This window comes from Pristiophorus japonicus, chromosome 1 (assembly GCF_044704955.1).
Source record: "Pristiophorus japonicus isolate sPriJap1 chromosome 1, sPriJap1.hap1, whole genome shotgun sequence".
Lineage (NCBI taxonomy): Eukaryota > Metazoa > Chordata > Chondrichthyes > Pristiophoridae > Pristiophorus > Pristiophorus japonicus.
Genome location: NC_091977.1, coordinates 413,615,283 through 413,632,399, shown reverse-complemented (window position 1 = coordinate 413,632,399; position 17,117 = coordinate 413,615,283). Strand labels below are relative to the sequence as shown.

Genomic DNA, 17,117 nt, shown 5'->3' with positions numbered 1-17,117 from the left:
CATCCGTTTAGTCAAACATGATCTTCCCTTAACAAATCCATGCCGACTGTCCCTAATTAATCCTTGCCTATCCAAATGCAGATTTATCCTGTCTTTCAGGAATTTTTCCAATCGTTTTCTCACCACTGAGGTTAGGCTGACAGGCCTGTAATTACTCAGCCTATCCCTTTTTCCCTTCTTAAACAAGGGTGCTACATTAGCAGTCTTCCAATCCTCCGGCACCATGCCCATATCCAAAGAGGACTGGAAAATGATGGTTAAGGCCTTTGCTATTTCCTCTTTTACTTCGCTCAACAGCCTGGGATGCATTTCATCCGGGTCTGGGGACTTATCTACTTTCAAAGTTGCCAAACTCCTTAATACTGCCTCTCTCACGATATTTATTTCATCCAGAATATCACACTCCTCCTCTATAGCAGTATCTGCATTGCCCCTTTCCTTTGTGAAAACAGATGCAAAGTATTCATTAAGAACCCTACCAATATCTTACGCCTCCACACAAAGATTACCCTCATGGTCTCTAATAGGCCCTACCCTTTCTTTAGTTACCCCCCCTTACTCTTAATATATTTATAGAACATCTTGGGGTTTTCCTTAATTTTGCTGGCTAAGAATTTCTCGTGCTCTCTCTTAGCATTCCTAATATCCTTTTTAATTTTGCCTCTTAACTTTCTATATTCCTTTAAAGATTCTATAGTATTTAGCCGTTGATATATGACAAAAGCGTCCCTTTTTTTCTTAATCCTCCCCTGTTATTCCTTAGATATCCAGGGGGCTCGAGAATTATTTTTCCCAGCCTTTTTCTTTAAGGGCATATGTTTGGCCTGAGCATTCCAGATCTCCTCCTTGAATCCCTCCCACTGTTCCGACACTGATTTACCCACAAGTAGCTGTTTCCAGTCCACTATGGCAAAATCATTCCTTAACTTAGCAAAATTAGCTTTGCCTCAATTCGGAACTTTTATTCCAGGCCTATTCTTGTTCTTATCCATAATCAACTTGAATCTGACTGAATTACTGGCAACCAAGTTCTCCCCCCTTCAGTAATACCCCTTCAACCTGCCCAGCTTCATTCCCCAAAACTAAATCCAAGATCGCCCCCTCTCGTGTTGGGCGTATTACATACTGATTTAAAAAATTCTCTTGAATGCATCTCAAGAATTCCGCACCCTTTATACCCTTCACACTAAATTTATCCCAATCAATATTTGGATAGTTAAAATCCCCTACTATTACTATCCTATGGTTTTTAGACTTCACAGCAATTTACCTACATATTTGCTCCTCTATCTCCCTCCCACTGTTTGGGGGTCTATAATACATGCCCAGCAATGTGATCGCCCCTTTTTTATTTTTCAATTCAACCCATATGGCCTCATTTGATGATCCCACCAACATATCATCCCTCCTCACCGCTGCAATAGTTTCTTTAATCAGTACCGCAACCCCGCCCCCATTTTACCCCTTTCTCTATCTTGTCTAAAAATCCTGTAACCAGGAATATTGATCTGTCAAACCTGCCCCTCTTTCAGCCATGTTTCTGTAATGGCTATAATGTCATACTCCCAAGTGTCTACCTGTGCTCTTAGCTAATCCGCCTTATTCGCTATACTCTTTGCATTAAAGTATATACCATTCAGCACAGGAAGACCTCCTTGCTTACTATACACTAAGCCCGGTTTTCTCTGTCTTACAAATTCGCTTTCTAGATTCTTGCTATCCAACTTCTGCTTTACTTCCCTCCCTTTTGAATTCGTTCTCAATTTCCCATCCCCCTGCCAAGCTAGTTTAAACTCTCCCCAACAGCACTAGCAAAACTCCCCACGAGGATATTGGTCCCGGCGCTGTTGAGGTGCAACCCGTCGGGTTTGTACAGGTCCCATCTCCCCCAGAAGTGGTCCCAATGCCTCAAGAATTTAAAGCCGTACCTCCTACACCAATTTTCCAGCCACGTGTTCATCCTCTCTATCCTTCTATTCTTATACTCATTAGCACGTGGCACCGGTAGTATCCCGGAAATTACTACCTTTGAGGTCCTACCTTTTAATTTTCTTCCAAGCTCCCTAAATTCTTCCTCTAGGACCTCATCTCTCATTTTACCTATGTTGTTGGTCCCGATATGGACCACGACCTTTAGCTATTTACCCTCCCCCCTGCCCAGGATGCCCTGCGTCCGCTCTGTGACGTCCTTGACCCTGGCACCAGGGAGGTACAAAACCATTCGGGAGTCACGTCTACGGCCGCAGAAATGCCTGTCTATTCCCCTAACTATAGAATCCCCTATCACTAGGGCTGTTTTGTTCTTCGTCCCTCCTCCCTGTGCAGCTGAGCCACCCGTGGTGCCTTGGAATTGGCTCTGGCTGCACTCCCCAGAGGCACCATTGTCCATACCGATACTCAGAAGTGAATATCGGGTTGAAAATGAGATGGACTCACGGGGGGACTCCTGCGCTACCTGCCTAGCATTCTTACTTCGTCTGGTGGTCACCCACTTCCCCTCCACCTGCACGCCTTTAAGCTGCGGGGTGACCACCTCCTGAAACGTGCTATCCACGTATTTCTCAGCCTCGCGGATGCATCTTATTGATTTCACCTGCTGCTCCAGCTCCAAAACACGGAGCTTGAGCAGTTGAAGCTGGAGACACCTCCTGCACACATGGTTGCCTAGGCTGTGCGAAGTGTCCTGGACTTTGCACATGCCGCAGGATGTGTACTCCACGGGACTGAGCTGCATTGTCATCCCTCTAGTTAGCCTTATCTAGTATAAAATCTACTTAAAAAGAAATAGAGAAAAGAGAGCTACTCATTTGTGCAGGGAGACAGAGGGAAATAGAATGGGGGCAGAAGCAAAAGATAGAAAGGAGAAAAGTAAAAGTGGAGTGCAGAGGAACCCAAGCCAAAAATCAAAAAGAACCACATTACAGCAAAGTTCTAAAGGGGCAAAGTGTGTTAAAAAGACAAGCTTGAAGGTTTTGTGCCTCAATGCAAGGAGTATTCGTAATAAGGTGGACGAATTAACTGCGCAGGCAGCTATTAATGAATATGATATAATTGGGATTACGGAGACATGGCTCAAGGGTGACCAAGGCTGGGAACTCAACATCCAGGGGTATTCAACATTCAGGAAAGATAGACAGAAAGGAAAAGGAGGCGGGGTAGCATTGCTGATTAAAGAGTAAATTAATTCAATAGTAAGGAAGGACATTAGCTTGGATCATGTACAATCTGTATGGGTTGAGCTGCGGAACGCCAAAGGGCAGAAAATGCTAGTGGGAGCCCAGACCGCCAAACAGTAGCAGTGAGGTTGGGGACAGCATCAAACAAGAAATTAGGGATGCATGCAATAAGGGTACAGCAGTTATCATGGGTGACTTTAATCTACATATACATTGGGCTAACCAAACTGGTAGCAATACAGCGGAGGTGGATTTCCTGGAGTGTATTAGGGATGGTTTTCTAGACCAATATGTCAAGCAACCAACTAGAGGGCTGGCCATCCTAGACTGGGTGATGTGTAATGAGAAAGGACTAATTAGCAATCTTGTTGTGCGAGGCCCCTTGGGGAAGAGTGACCATAATATGGTAGAATTCTTTATTAAGGTGTAAGTGACACAGTTAATTCAGAGACTAGGGTCCTGAACTTAGGGAAAGGTAACTTCGATGGTATGAGACATGAATTGGCTAGAATAGACTGGCGAACGATACTTAAAGGGTTGACAGTGGTTAGGCAATGGCAAAGATTTAAAGATCACATGGATGAACTTCAACAATTGTACATCCCAGTCTGGAGTAAAAATAAAACGGGGAAGGTGGCTCAACCGTGAATAACAAGGGAAATTAAGGATAGTGTTAAATCCAAGGAAGAGGCATATAAATTGGCCAGTAAAAGCAGCAAACCTGAGGACTGGAAGAAATTTAGAATTCAGCAGAGGAGGTATAAGGGTTTAATTAGGAGGGAGAAAATAGAGTATGAGAGGAAGCTTGCTGGGAACATAAAAAAGGACTGCAAAAGCTTCTATAGATATGTGAAGAGAAAAAGATTAGTGAAGACAAATGTAGGTCCCTTGCAGTCAGATTCAGATGAATTTATAATGGGGAACAAAGAAATGGCAGACCAATTGAATAAATACTTTGGTTCTGTCTTCACAAGGGAAGACACAAATAACCTTCCAGAAATACTTGGGGACCGAGGGTCTAGTGAGAAGGAGGAACTGAAGGAAATCCTTATTAGTCAGGAAATTATGTTTAGGGAAATTGATGAGATTGAAGGCCGATAAATCCCCAGGGCCTGATAGTCTGCATCCCAGAGTACTTAAGGAAGTGGCCCTAGAAATAGTGGATGCATTGGTGATCATTTTCCAGTATTCTATTGTTGGAGCAGATTTTTGGACATATACTTGACGTATACGGGACCAAACATTTGTTTTTATTTTCCCCTTTAATGAATTTTGTAAGGGACAATACTGATGCATTATGCTTTATATAAATAAAAACACAGTTAGACTTCAAGGTATGCTGGCCTTGAGTTATGGAGATAGGAAAGTGAGATAATGAACGACTGGAGAGATAAGTGCTGGGTATGTTTGTCTATACCGGTGCCAAAAGGCCTGCACTTGTTTATAATGCCCTGTCACAATGCGAGGATGGTTTATATCAAGAGCTCAGCCTTGGATGAAAAGCTTTGTAAACCTTGTAATGCGATGATTAGACTTAAGGACTAGTGCGAAAGCATGTGATGTAAAGTGACATAATTTGTAAGATAAAAGAACCTCACTGGAGATACCAAATTGAGAAGTGGTTCAGAGACAGGGGTCTCTAACACTTCTCCCAAAGCTTTGTCTCCGATTTAATAAACCTCTCTTTATATATTATACAGTCTCGGAAATATTTTTCCACAACAAAATGGTGTCACGAACAGGACGCTGTCCGATCAGACGTGATCACTTAAGACAGTATCTGGAATCCGGTGTTAGAGACTGAAAAGAGAGGTGTACGGGCACGACGGATAGTGTATAAGATACAAGTAAGTAGATAGCGGGAAGAGGCTGATTAACCAGTTTGAGTTGTCCCTTTAGTAAATAAGGTCGGTGCGGAAGGGAACTGATCACTCCAACCTAGAGCCGAAAACTCCGGTGGTAAGGAAACACGCTAGCTTTGTTGCGAAGACAAAGGGTCTCCACAAAGTAGTTGTGGCCGTGAGTATTACAGAAACAAAGGGAAACATCCGAGACTGGCGATAAGGAAGGGAATGTAAAACGCGGGCTGCCCGGGTCATTAATTAATTCCTATCATTAATTGTAACTTGCGTAATTACGTAATGCCATAAAAAAGCTGATAGTGCCTATCTTAAGTGACATATGGATCCAGACATAAGCTTTGTTGAATGAAGAGAGACTTTTGTGAGTGTCTATTTTGAATGAAGAGAATACCTGAGTGATTTTGACTGCGGTATGAATGAAAGCCTGTTTGGGAAGGTGTGGAGTTGCCTGCCTGTTTTAGCTCCACCCACCTTTTCCAAACAGAGTGAATTTTTTTTTAACCCTTCGTAGTGTTGTCCTGTATGTGGGAAGTTTAAGAAACTGTGAACCTTATGGTATTACATTTTAAGTTAGAAACGAAGGTGTGGATATATTCGGATGATAAGTTACGGAGCTAGGAAATGCACAAAGGATAGGTTTGTTGAGTAAAAGATAAAAAATACGTGGTCCCGGTAGTAAAAAAAAAGAATTTATTTGACACGCTCACTTACTTGTCGAAAGAAAACATGCAATTGGATTGAAAGACATAAATTTAGTCTAGGAATGAGATAAAGAATGCCTTTTAAAACGCTCCCATTTTCCTTTGTGTAAAACCTTGACACAAAAGCTTCTAGCCAGTAAAAAAAAAGAGTTTTAAATTTAGAAATACCTTCAGGGATCAGGTCAAACTCCTGGGCGAGTGGTGAGCTATCTGTGAAGATGTAAAAGGGACTTTTGAAAAAGGCTAAAACAGTAAGCTTTAGCAGTTTAGAAAAGAAAAAGATAAAGCAGGAAAAGGTCTCTGCCACGGGAACAGGAGGAGGGCAGAAAAGGGGGACTTGCCATAATTGTGGAAAACCGGGCCATTTTGCCAGGGAATGCAAAGGGAAAGGCAGTGAAAAGCAATGTACGTATTGTGGTAAGAAAGGGCACCTGGAAGCGACATGCTATGGTAAAAATGGCTATCCTAATAAGGCAAGGACCCTGTCAGAACAGGAATACCAGAAGTGGCAGGCGTACAAAGCCACCCGGTGATGTCCGGCGGCCCCTGTACAAAGTAAAAAGGAGGGAAGGATATATGTGTCTGCACTAGTAGGGGGCCGACAGTGTGAGATGCTAGTGGACACGGGAGCCTCAATATCCATTACCAATCCAGATGTATAGCTGCGCTAGATTGTGCGGCTTGGGCGGTAAAAATTAAGCGAGCCTGTGGTGATGACTGGAAACATCATTCTCCACACTAAACACACGTTGGTAGAAATGTTAAACACAGGAAAACTGAGAACCGTATCTAATATGAGGCGGGCAAAGTGGGAAGCAGTCCTCTTAACACCCAACAAAGCGGTAACCATAATTAGGGATGTAGGAAACAACCCCGCAGAAGGTATGATGGGTGAAGGGGAACCCCACTTTTGCGAAGAGGTATGTGAAGATATGGAAGAGGATAGAATAAAAGATGCCCCCCTTCAAACCGCAGAACAAACCTTGTTTGTGGACGGCTCACGAAAATACGTAGAGGGACTATCTCGTACCGGATGGGCCGTAGTTAACCAGGATCTAGAGACAGTTGAATCAGGGCGAATTAATGGGGGGTCGTCAGCTCAAGTGGCAGAACTGGTAGCCCTCACCCGGGCACTGGAATTATCGGAAAATAAGATTGTTAATAACTATACGGACAGTAGATATGCATTCGGGGTAGTACACGATTATACGACAGCATGGGGGAGAAGGGGTTTTATCACAACTAGCGGACATCCCATAAAGCATCAGGTGAGAATAGAAGCTCTTTTAGCAGCCAGTAATAAACCAAAACAGGTAGCGGTTATTAAAATTAAAGCCCACAGGAGGGAGCCGGACCGAACCAGTCCAGATTGGCTGAATCACCAGGGAAATAAAGCTGCAGACATAGCTGCACAGAAGGCATTAGAACAGGAAGAGTGTGAGGAAGCCTCAGTCAGTGCCGCTGGGGCCCGAGACGAACAGACAAGTATTGAGAAACTACACCAGGACACTTCTGAGGAGGTAATAGGTATGTGGACAAAGCAGGGCGCAACGCAAGGGAAGGATAATGTTTGGAGATGAAACGACAAGGTAATGGCACCTGAATGTATACAGAATACCTTATTGGAGTTGCATCATGGCCTGTCTCATTCAGGACGAGAGGCCATGACCGGGAGTCTTGGAAGAGATTGGTGGTGGAAAGGGATGGGGAGAGATATTGCCAAATATTGCCATCGATGCGTTACGTGCGCACAATATAATCCAGGCAGGCCCATTAAAATTAAAATGGGACACCAGCCCCGTCCACGGGGGCCATGGGAACACGTACAAATTGATTTCACAGGTCCTTTGCCCCCATCCCATGGAAAAAGATATTGCCTAGTGATTATAGATCAATTTACCCGGTGGGTGGAAGCTTTCCCCACACGTGATTGCACTGCCTCAACAGTGGCAAGGATATTGACCGAGCAGGTGATTCCCCGATGGGGAGTGCCTCAACAGTGGCAAGGATATTCTGACCAAGGCACCACTTCACCGAAAAAAAAATTGTAAAAACAATATGCCAGCTGATGGGCATAAAACAAAAAATTCCACATCCCCTACCACCCGCAGAGTTCTGGAATGGTAGAGCGCATGAACCATACCCTTAAGAACGCCCTGGCAAAGGCCATGCAAACGCCAGGAAAAACGTGGACAGAAGTATTACCCATTATATTGATGAAGTTAAGAGCCACGACAAACCGGACAACCGGATTAACCCCTTATGAACTAATGACAGGAAGGGCGATGCAATTACCAGAGAACATCATAACAGGGGGGGCCGATGTAGGCCCATTAAAAGACAAAATAAAACGGTATGTTTTGGAACTAAGTACTCAATTAAAAGGGATGCGTAAATTAGTTAGGGACAATCAGGAAGAAAGAGACGCTGAAGCAGAGCTTACAAAGCTCCCTGAAGTCCCGTTGGCGGGAAGTCGCATTATGGTAAGGGTCCTCCCGGGAAAACCGGGGTTTGCCCCAAAATGGATAGGACCATATGAGGTTATAATCAGCGGGGACACTTGTGCCTGCATCGATGTTAAAGGGAGCGGACAATGGGAGCATTGGACCCAGCTTAAGGTTTTTGAACCAGCAGTTTAGCACAAGTATTAGTTGTTGTTGTTTGTCTACTTACAGATTGACAGCGAGAGATTCTTCAAGCAAGCCATACGGCCATTTTGCCTTTGACTATTTGTTAATTATAGAGTAATAAGACGAAACTATACATTGCGATCGGTGCGATTATCATAGTTCGTGTTAGGTCCGGCCTGCTAACGAGAGTTACATGTGAATACCTTTTTGTACATGTCTTATGTTTATGCGCAAAATGAGAACTTTTCCAGTTGCTGGGTATGTTCGCACATCCCCATACATAGCAAAGGAGGCATCCCTTTTAGGTCAATCTCCCTTAACATTTCGGAAGTAGCGGAGTGGGTAATGCGACAAAACGGTACAGGGGAAGTAAATTATATTTGGAACCAGAGTGGGAATAAAGAAACGTGGAGATTGGGGGGGTTACCTTTTGGATGCATTGACGCATGGTGCCAGCCGGAATACAATAGGTCGGTACGACCCCCGTTCCTGGTTTTGACCAACACCTCAGGAGTTGGAAGGCCCACCGCTGACATTTGTTTCACTAGAAACCTGACCGGTGAGGAAACAGGTTTTGTAGCAGGATACTTTAACCTCGCCAGGTGGAACATAATAGCCAGTGAAACAACAAACCGGGGGTTCTTTGAAATAGAGGGTTTGAAGAATCAGACAAGTAGTCAGGACTGGGACCCTAAGATTAGGTGGTGACGGGGGGCTGAGAGAGAGATTGGGATCGAATCTAACAGCATACAATGGCACTTATTTTGTGTGCGGGCATAAGGCCTACCCCTGGTTGCTACAGGACTGGAGGGGGTCCTGTTATTTGGGATATGTGGTCCCTTTTGTCAGACGGGTACGTACTTTAGCAGAAGTACAGACACCAGGTCGAATAAGACGAGATCTTACCCCAGTAGAGAGGCTATTTGGGGTCATGATGCTCCCATTCAGGATAGGACACACCATGGATGAATTACGTAACCTATAGTGGGTACGGGAACAGATAGTTAACGACCCTGCTGAAGCAATAGAGGGCATAACGGCTGAAATGGTAGCCATACGCACAATGGTACTCCAGAACCGAATGGCCCTAGATACTAGCACAAAGTGGGGGCACATGTGCCTTAATTGGAGCTGAATGTTGCACTTACATTCCCGATAATTCAGAAAACATAACCAACCTCGCTGATCACATAAGAAGGAAGGTAAATAAGTTATCCACGACAGCAGGAGGATCTGGCTGGTTTGACTGGCTGTTAGGGGGATCCTATCTTATGCATGAAGTAATTATTCTGGTTGTAATAATAATTACTTGCTGTCTGATTATCGGGTGTTTTGATATCTGCTGTAAAGTTATGATGGCCCGACTGATGCCAGTAGCCAGTGTAATCGCTGAAGAAGCACACCTGATGGAAATACCTGAAGACACCAAGGATGAAGAAACAGACGAAGTTGACACCGACCACTATCTTTGAAGGGTAGCCTCACGCTACAGGCAAGCTGGACATACGGAACATCAGGGAAGTAACATACCCCAAAGGACGAATATATGACACCATGCTACTATCATTGTGGTCATCTGGATTTTGTGAACATCCTCCAGGACCAAAAGGGGGAATATTGTTGGAGCGGATTTTTGGACATATACTTGACTAGTATACGGGACCAAACATTTGTTTTTATTTTCCCCTTTAATGAATTTTGTAAGGGACAATACTGATGCATTATGCTTTATATTAAAAAAAACAGTTAGACTTCAAGGTATGCTGGCCTTGAGTTATGGAGATAGGAAAGTGAGATAATGAACGACTGGAGAGATAAGTGCTGGGTATGTTTTCTATACCGGTGCCAAAAGGCCTGCACTTGTTTATAATGCCCTGTCACAATGCGAGGATGGTTTATATCAAGAGCTCAGTCTTGAATGAAAAGCTTTGTAAACCTTGTAATGTGATGATTAGACTTAAGGACTAGTGCGAAAGCATGTGATGTAAAGTGACGTAATTTATAAGATAAAAGAACCTCACTGGAGATACCAAATTGAGAAGTGGTTCAGAGACAGGGGTCTCTAACACTTCTCCCAAAGCTTTGTCTCCGATTTAATAAACCTCTCTTTATATATTATACAGTCTCGGAAATATTTTTCCACAACACTATCGATTCTGAATCAGTTGCTATGGACTAGAAGGTAGCTAATGTAACACCACTGTTTAAGAAAGGAGGGAGAGAGAAAATGGGGAATTATAGACCGGTTAGCCTGACATCAGTAGTGGGGAAAATGTTGGAATCAATTATTAAAGATGAAATAGCAGTGCATTTGGAAAGCAGTGACAGGATTGGTCCAAGTCAACATGGATTTACGAAAGGGAAATCATGCTTGACAAATCATCTAGAATTTTTTGAGGATGTAACTAGTAGAGTGGACAGGGAAGAACCAGTGGATGTGGTGTACTTAGACTTTCAAAAGGCTTTTGACAAGGTCCCACACAAGAGATTGGTGTGCAAAATTAAAGCAAATGGTATTGTGGGTAATGTATTGACGTGGATAGAGAACTGGTTGGCAGACAGGAAGCAGAGAGTCAGGATAAACAAGTCCTTTTCAGAATGGCAGGCAGTGACTAGTGGAGTGCCACAGGGCTCAGTGCTGGGATCCCAGCTAGTTACAATATACATTTAGATGTAGGAATTGAGTGTAATATCTCCAAGGTTGCAGATGACACTAAGCTCGATGACGGTGTGAGCTGTGAGGAGGATGCTAGAAGATTGCAGGGTGACTTGGACAGGTTAGGTGAGTGGGCAAATGCATGGCAGATGCAGTATAATGTGGATAAATGTGAGGTTATCCATTTTGGTGGCAAAAACACGATGGCAGAATATTACCTGAATGGCGGCAGATTAGGAAAAGGGGAGGTGCAACGAAACTTGAGTGTCATGGTACATCAGTCATTGAAAGGTGGCATGCAGGTACAGCAGGCGGTGAAGAAGGCAAGTGGCATGTTGGCCTTCATAGCTCGAGTATAGGAGTAGGGAGGTCTTACTGCAGTTGTACAGGGCCTTGGTGAGGTCTCACCTGAAATATTGTGTTCAGTTCTAGTCTCCTAATCTGAGGAGGGACGTTCTTGCTATTGAGCGAGTGCAATGAAGGTTCACCTACTGATTCCTGGGATGGCAGAACTGACATATGAGGAGAGACTGGATTGACTGGGCCTTTATACACTGGAGTTTAAAAGGATGAGAGGGGATCTCATAGAAACGTGTAAGATTCTGACGGGACGGGACAGGTTAGATGCGGGAAGAATGTTCCTGATGTTGGGGAAACCCAGAACCAGGGGACACAGTCTTAGGATAATGGGTAGGCCATTTAGGACTGAGATGAGGAGAAACTTCTTTACTCAGATTTGTTAACCTGTGGAATTCCCTGCCGCAGGGAGTCGTAGATGCCAGTTCATTGGATATATTACGGCTAAAGGGATCAAGGGGTATGGAGAGAAAGCAGGAAAGGGTCACAGAGGTGAATGATCAGCCATGATCATATTGAATGGTGGTGCAGGCTCGAAGGGCCGAATTGCCTACTCCTGCACCCATTTTCTATGGGCCCAAGTTTCCACACGCGCCTAGAACGGCGCAGTCCCGACCTGTACGCTCGTTTTTCGCGCCACAAAGTGCGCCTAAAAAAATCCTCCGTATTCTCCACCTCCCTGCAGGTCCTCTGGCCCTTGGCGCGGCGCAGCACGAGCTGTGGGGGGGCGGAGCCAGGTCCCTGCGCTGAAAACAGTGCCGGGACCTCTGCACATGCGCGCTACAGTGGGCACGCAAGTGTAGTAGCTCCAGGCGCCCGAAACTGTGTGGGAGGGTCTCGAAGAACGCAGCCCCTAGCCCTGGCCGAATGGCCTCACTGGGGCTGTGTGAATAAGGATCCTCCCACAGCCAGCTCCTGCTCCCCCTCCCCCCCCCCCCGCCTCCGGACCGGAACCGACACCCCCCCCCGGACCCGACCCGATTCCATCTCCCGCCCCCCCTCCCGGACCCGACCCCCGCCTCCGGACCCGACCCGATTCCCGCTCCCCCCCCCCCCTGACTGGACCCGACCCGCGCTCCTGCTCCCGCTCCAGGACTGGATCCGACCTGACCTCCCCCTCGCTCGCTCTCCCCCTCCCTCCCTCCCTCTCTCTCCCCCTCCCCCCCTCTCTCTCTCTCCCCCTTCCCCCCTCTCTCTCTCTCCCCCTTCCCCCCTCTCTCTCTCCCCCCCTTCCCCCCTCTCTCTCTCCCCCCCTCTCTCTCTCCCCCTCCCCCCCTCTCTCTCTCCCTCCCTCCCCCCCTCTCTCTCTCTCTCTCTCTCCCTCCCTCGACCCGACCCGAACCGAACCTCCCTGACCCAACGCCACCTACCTGTAAATCTGGTGCTGGGGACGGGCCCTGCCCGAAGTCTCGGCCGGCCCGTTCAGCCTTCAGTCCCGAAAGGCCTGCCTGAAGCACTTTCACACAGGTAGGAAGATGGTTTATTTAATCTTTTCTTTGCTTATAAATGTTTATTCAGGTTGGATTTATTTGTATAAGTATAAATAAGGATTTATTGTAGAATTTAATGACTTCCCTTCCCCCCTACCTCGTTCTGGACGCCTAATTTATAACCTGTGCCTGATTTTTTAATGTGTAGAACAGGTTTTTTCAGTTCTACAAAAATCTTCACTTGCTCCATTCTAAGTTAGTTTGGAATACGTTTTCACTGTGGAAACTTTGAAATCAGGCGTCAGTGGCCAGACACGCCCCCTTTTGAAGAAAAAATTCTGTTCCAAAGTGGAACTGTTCTACCTGACTAGAACTGCAGAAAAAAAAATGTGGAGAATTGCGATTTCTAAGATAGTCCGTTCTCCACCAGTTGCTCCTAAAAATCAGGCGCAAATCATGTGGAAACTTGGGCCCTATGTTTCTAATTTAGAGAAATCAGCTAATGCTCCTTAGAATGACCCATAACATATAAATTTATGGTCGTCTTGTCTGTGAATGACAGCTATTTATGTTGCTGAAATGGTTAATAGGTCTGGCTGTAGAAGTGCAAAGTTCAGTGACAGCTTCTTTTAGGCACATGTTCTCTGCACACAGCTTTCAACTATATTGCCCAGCTCCAAGTACCTGGCTTGGTGTACATAGCTGGCAGCATAAAAATGGGTCCTCAGAGATCAGAGGTTGCCAAGTAGACCTTAGGCTTAAGTGCTGAATAATATGAGGTACAGGTGTATGATGTACAACATCACTACAGACAGACTGCATTATTGGCCACTATATTTGATGTTAATTTCTTTGCTAGCTCTGGCCTTCTTTGCAATTGTAATAATGTACTCAAGCATCCAAACTGTGGCATTTTTGATTTCTCATGAGGAACCGCTCCACAACCTATGGGCGGTCGTCAAGTTAGTGCTCAGATTTAAGATGCCCCTAAGTTGTTCATCGGATTAAAATTCCAGTGAGCACAGCACGTTAGTTCATATAAAAGCTTATTTATCAAAACTAGGTCAAGATTGGGCATTGCCACTCAGATTCTTTGATCTGCTAGGTTACACAGCAGTCATGCATTGCATTATATTTACCAACTCTGAATCGCTTGGGTTTTTAATTCTTTGGTCGTTTTAATTCCCTCCAGTAGTAAATTATCTTAACTTTTTTTCTGCAAGCTCATTAACAAGCAACAGCTGATTTAAAAAAACAATTCTCACCAATTTGGGGTGCTGGCAGAAAACAGAATACAAAAAAAGATTCTGGCAGTATTAGCTTATCTCTGTTTTCTTCTGCTTTTAACATGCATCTCTGCCATCATCATCATTAAACAATGGAAACCATCTCCCCAGTGGTTTACCATTTGACAGACTAGCCACATTGAGTTGCAGTTACTCAACAATTTATATAATCAAATTGTGGATTTTAGAAATAGTTTTCTAAACATCTCATCTTTTTAAAATCACTGTCACATTTTTATTTTGTCAGTTGCTAAGGTTATTAAAATGAGCATGTCACACCTTATCGCTCAGTTTTCTGTTGATTTTAATATGCAGCTCTGCCATCATCACACCTTTATTGCCTGAAATAGAAGCATTACATTTTCCACAAATTTGAAATCATCAGTAGCTTTGAAATACAAAAAATACTGCAGCCTAATACAGATGTCTTAACCATAAGCAAGATAAAGTAGCACCAAAAAAAGTATTGCAATGATATATTAATATGCATGTGCTTTTGTAATAAAGTATATTTAAAATGGTTGTTTTTATTGATTCTGCAGATCATGTTAATCCTTCTTATCTCGACCCTTGAAGTTTTCCATGGCACTGAAAACACCAAAGTAATTGCCAAGAAGAATTCCAAGTTTCACAGGAAGCATACTATTTAAAAAGAAAAAAAAGACTGGTGACTACAATCATATCATTGTTTATAGAACAGTTAACAAAGATAAAGAAAAAAGACTTGACTAGCTTGCTATATACACTTAACAAAACTGGGATTAAAGCAGTATTAATTCAAATGAACGGATACGATCATTTTAGAAGAATCTGTCTTTTCTTTGAGCTATTTTAATGGCAATCAGTCTTGAATTTAATCATAACTTTGACTATTAAACATATTGAAGTCGGTGACTATTAAACATATTGGAGTTGGGACCTAAAAATTATTAGGTTCAATTAGCTTAGGCTAGTGACCAAGTTTTTTAAAAATGTTTTGGCTCAGTATGTAGCACTCTGATTTTACAATCAAAATGTTGTAGGTTAAAGACCAACTTCAAGATCCATACTCATAATCTCAGTTGACACTCCAGTGTAGTATTGAAGGAATGCTGCATTGTCGGATGTGTTATCCTTTAGATGAGTTATTGAGGCTATGCCTGCCTGTTCAAGTGGATGTTGAAGATCCTATATCACTCTTCAAGGAAGACAAGGAAGTTCTTCAGGTGACGAAGGGTCATCGATCGGAAACGTTAACTCAGTTTCTCTCTCCACAGATGCTGCCTGACCCGCTAAGATTTTCAGTTTTAATTTCAGATTCCAGCATCCGCAGTATTTTGCTTTTGTATAAGTTCTTCAGGTATCCTGGTTAACATGCCTACCTTAATCAAAGTCAGGTTAACTAGGTTGTTGGGGGATGGTGGTAAGGGATGTCAGGCTGGTGTAAGACTTGGAGGGGATCTCGAAGGTGGTGTTGTTTCCATGTGCTTGCTGCCCTCGTCATTCCAGGTGGTAGAGATTGCGGGTTTAGGAGGGGCTGTCGAAGAAGCCTTGGCGAGTTGCTGTAGTGAAGTTTGTAGATGGTATACACTGCAGCCATGGTGCGCCGGTGGTGGAGGGAGTGAATGTTTAACGTAGTGAATGGGGTGCCAATGAAGCAGGCTGCTTTGTCCTGGATGGTGTTAAGCTTCTTGAAGCCGCACTCATCCAGGAAAGTGGGAGTATTACATCACACTTCTGACTTGTGGCTTGTAGATGGTGGAAAGGCGTTGGGGAGTCAAGAAGTAAATCGCTCGCCACAGAATACTCAGCCTCTGACCTGCTCTTACAGGCACAGTATTTATGTAGTTGGTTCAGTTAAGTTTCTGGTCAACTTTTCTGCAACTCCAATCTGGTTTCTGCACTTCCACAGTACCAAAAAGACATCAAAGCAGTTTTGAAAGTGGATATGTCCCCAGGCCCGGATGAAATGCATCCCAAGCTGTTAAGTCAAACAAAAGAAGAAATAGCAGAGGCTTTGACCATCATTTTCCAATCCTCTCTTGCTTCAGGTGTGGTGCGAGAGGACTGGAGGACTGCTAATGTGGTACCTTTGTTTAAGAAGGGAGAAAGGGACAGACGGAGTAATTTCAGGCCAGTCAGCCTAACTTCAGTGGTGGGAAAATTATTGGAAAAAATCCTGAAGGACAGGATAAATCTACATTTAGAAAGACACGGATTAATCAGGGACAGTCAGCACTGATTTGTTAAGGGAAGATCGTGTCTGACTAACTTGATTGACCCTCCTGGTTACCTCCTCAAAAAATTCAATGAGGGCAGTACATATGATGCAGTGTTTATGGATTTTAGCAAAGCTTTTGATAAGGTCCCACATGGCAGACTGGTCACGAAAGTAAAAGCCCATGGGATCCAGGGCAAAGTGGCAAGTTGGATCCAAAATTGGCTCAGATGCAGGAAGCAAAAGGTAATGGTTGATGGGTGTTTTTATGACTGGAAGGATATTTCCAGTGGGGTTCCGCAGGACTCAGTACTAGGTCCCTTGCTTTTTGTGGTATACATCAATGATCTAGACTTGAATATAGGGGGTACGATTAAGATGTTTGCAGATGATACAAAAATAGGCTGTGTGGTTGATAATGAAGAAAAAAGCTGCGGACTGCAGGAAGATATCAATCAACTGGTCAGGTGGGCAGAACAGTGGCAAATAGAATTTAATCCAGAGAAGTGTGAGGTAATGCATTTGGGGAGGGCTAACAAGGAAAGGGAATACACATTAAATGGTAGGATATTGAGAAGTGTAGAAGAACAAAGGGACCTTGGAGTGCATGTCCACAGATCCCTGAAGGTAGCAGGCCAGGTGGATAAGGTGGTTAAGAAGGCATACAAATGCTTGCCTTTATTAGCCGAGGCATAGAATATAAAAGCAGGTGGGTTAAACACAGGTTCATTCATCATCCATTCATAGGCAGTCCCTCAAAATCGAGGAAGACTTGCTTCCACTCTAAAAGTGAGCTCTCAGGTGACTGTACAGTCCAATACA

At 44.1% G+C, this 17,117-nt stretch overlaps 1 protein-coding gene across 1 annotated transcript in view; it reads right to left on the bottom strand.

The window, feature by feature from the left end:
* Positions 1 to 14,385: 14,385 nt before the first annotated feature.
* Positions 14,386 to 17,117, bottom strand: part of sdr16c5b (short chain dehydrogenase/reductase family 16C, member 5b) — an 84,819-nt gene continuing 82,087 nt past the window's right edge. The window contains exon 6 of the mRNA XM_070875730.1: positions 14,386 to 14,740. Within this exon, the coding sequence (XP_070731831.1) occupies positions 14,647 to 14,740 (94 nt within the window). The 3' untranslated portion in view covers positions 14,386 to 14,646. The remainder of the gene's footprint in view (positions 14,741 to 17,117) is intronic.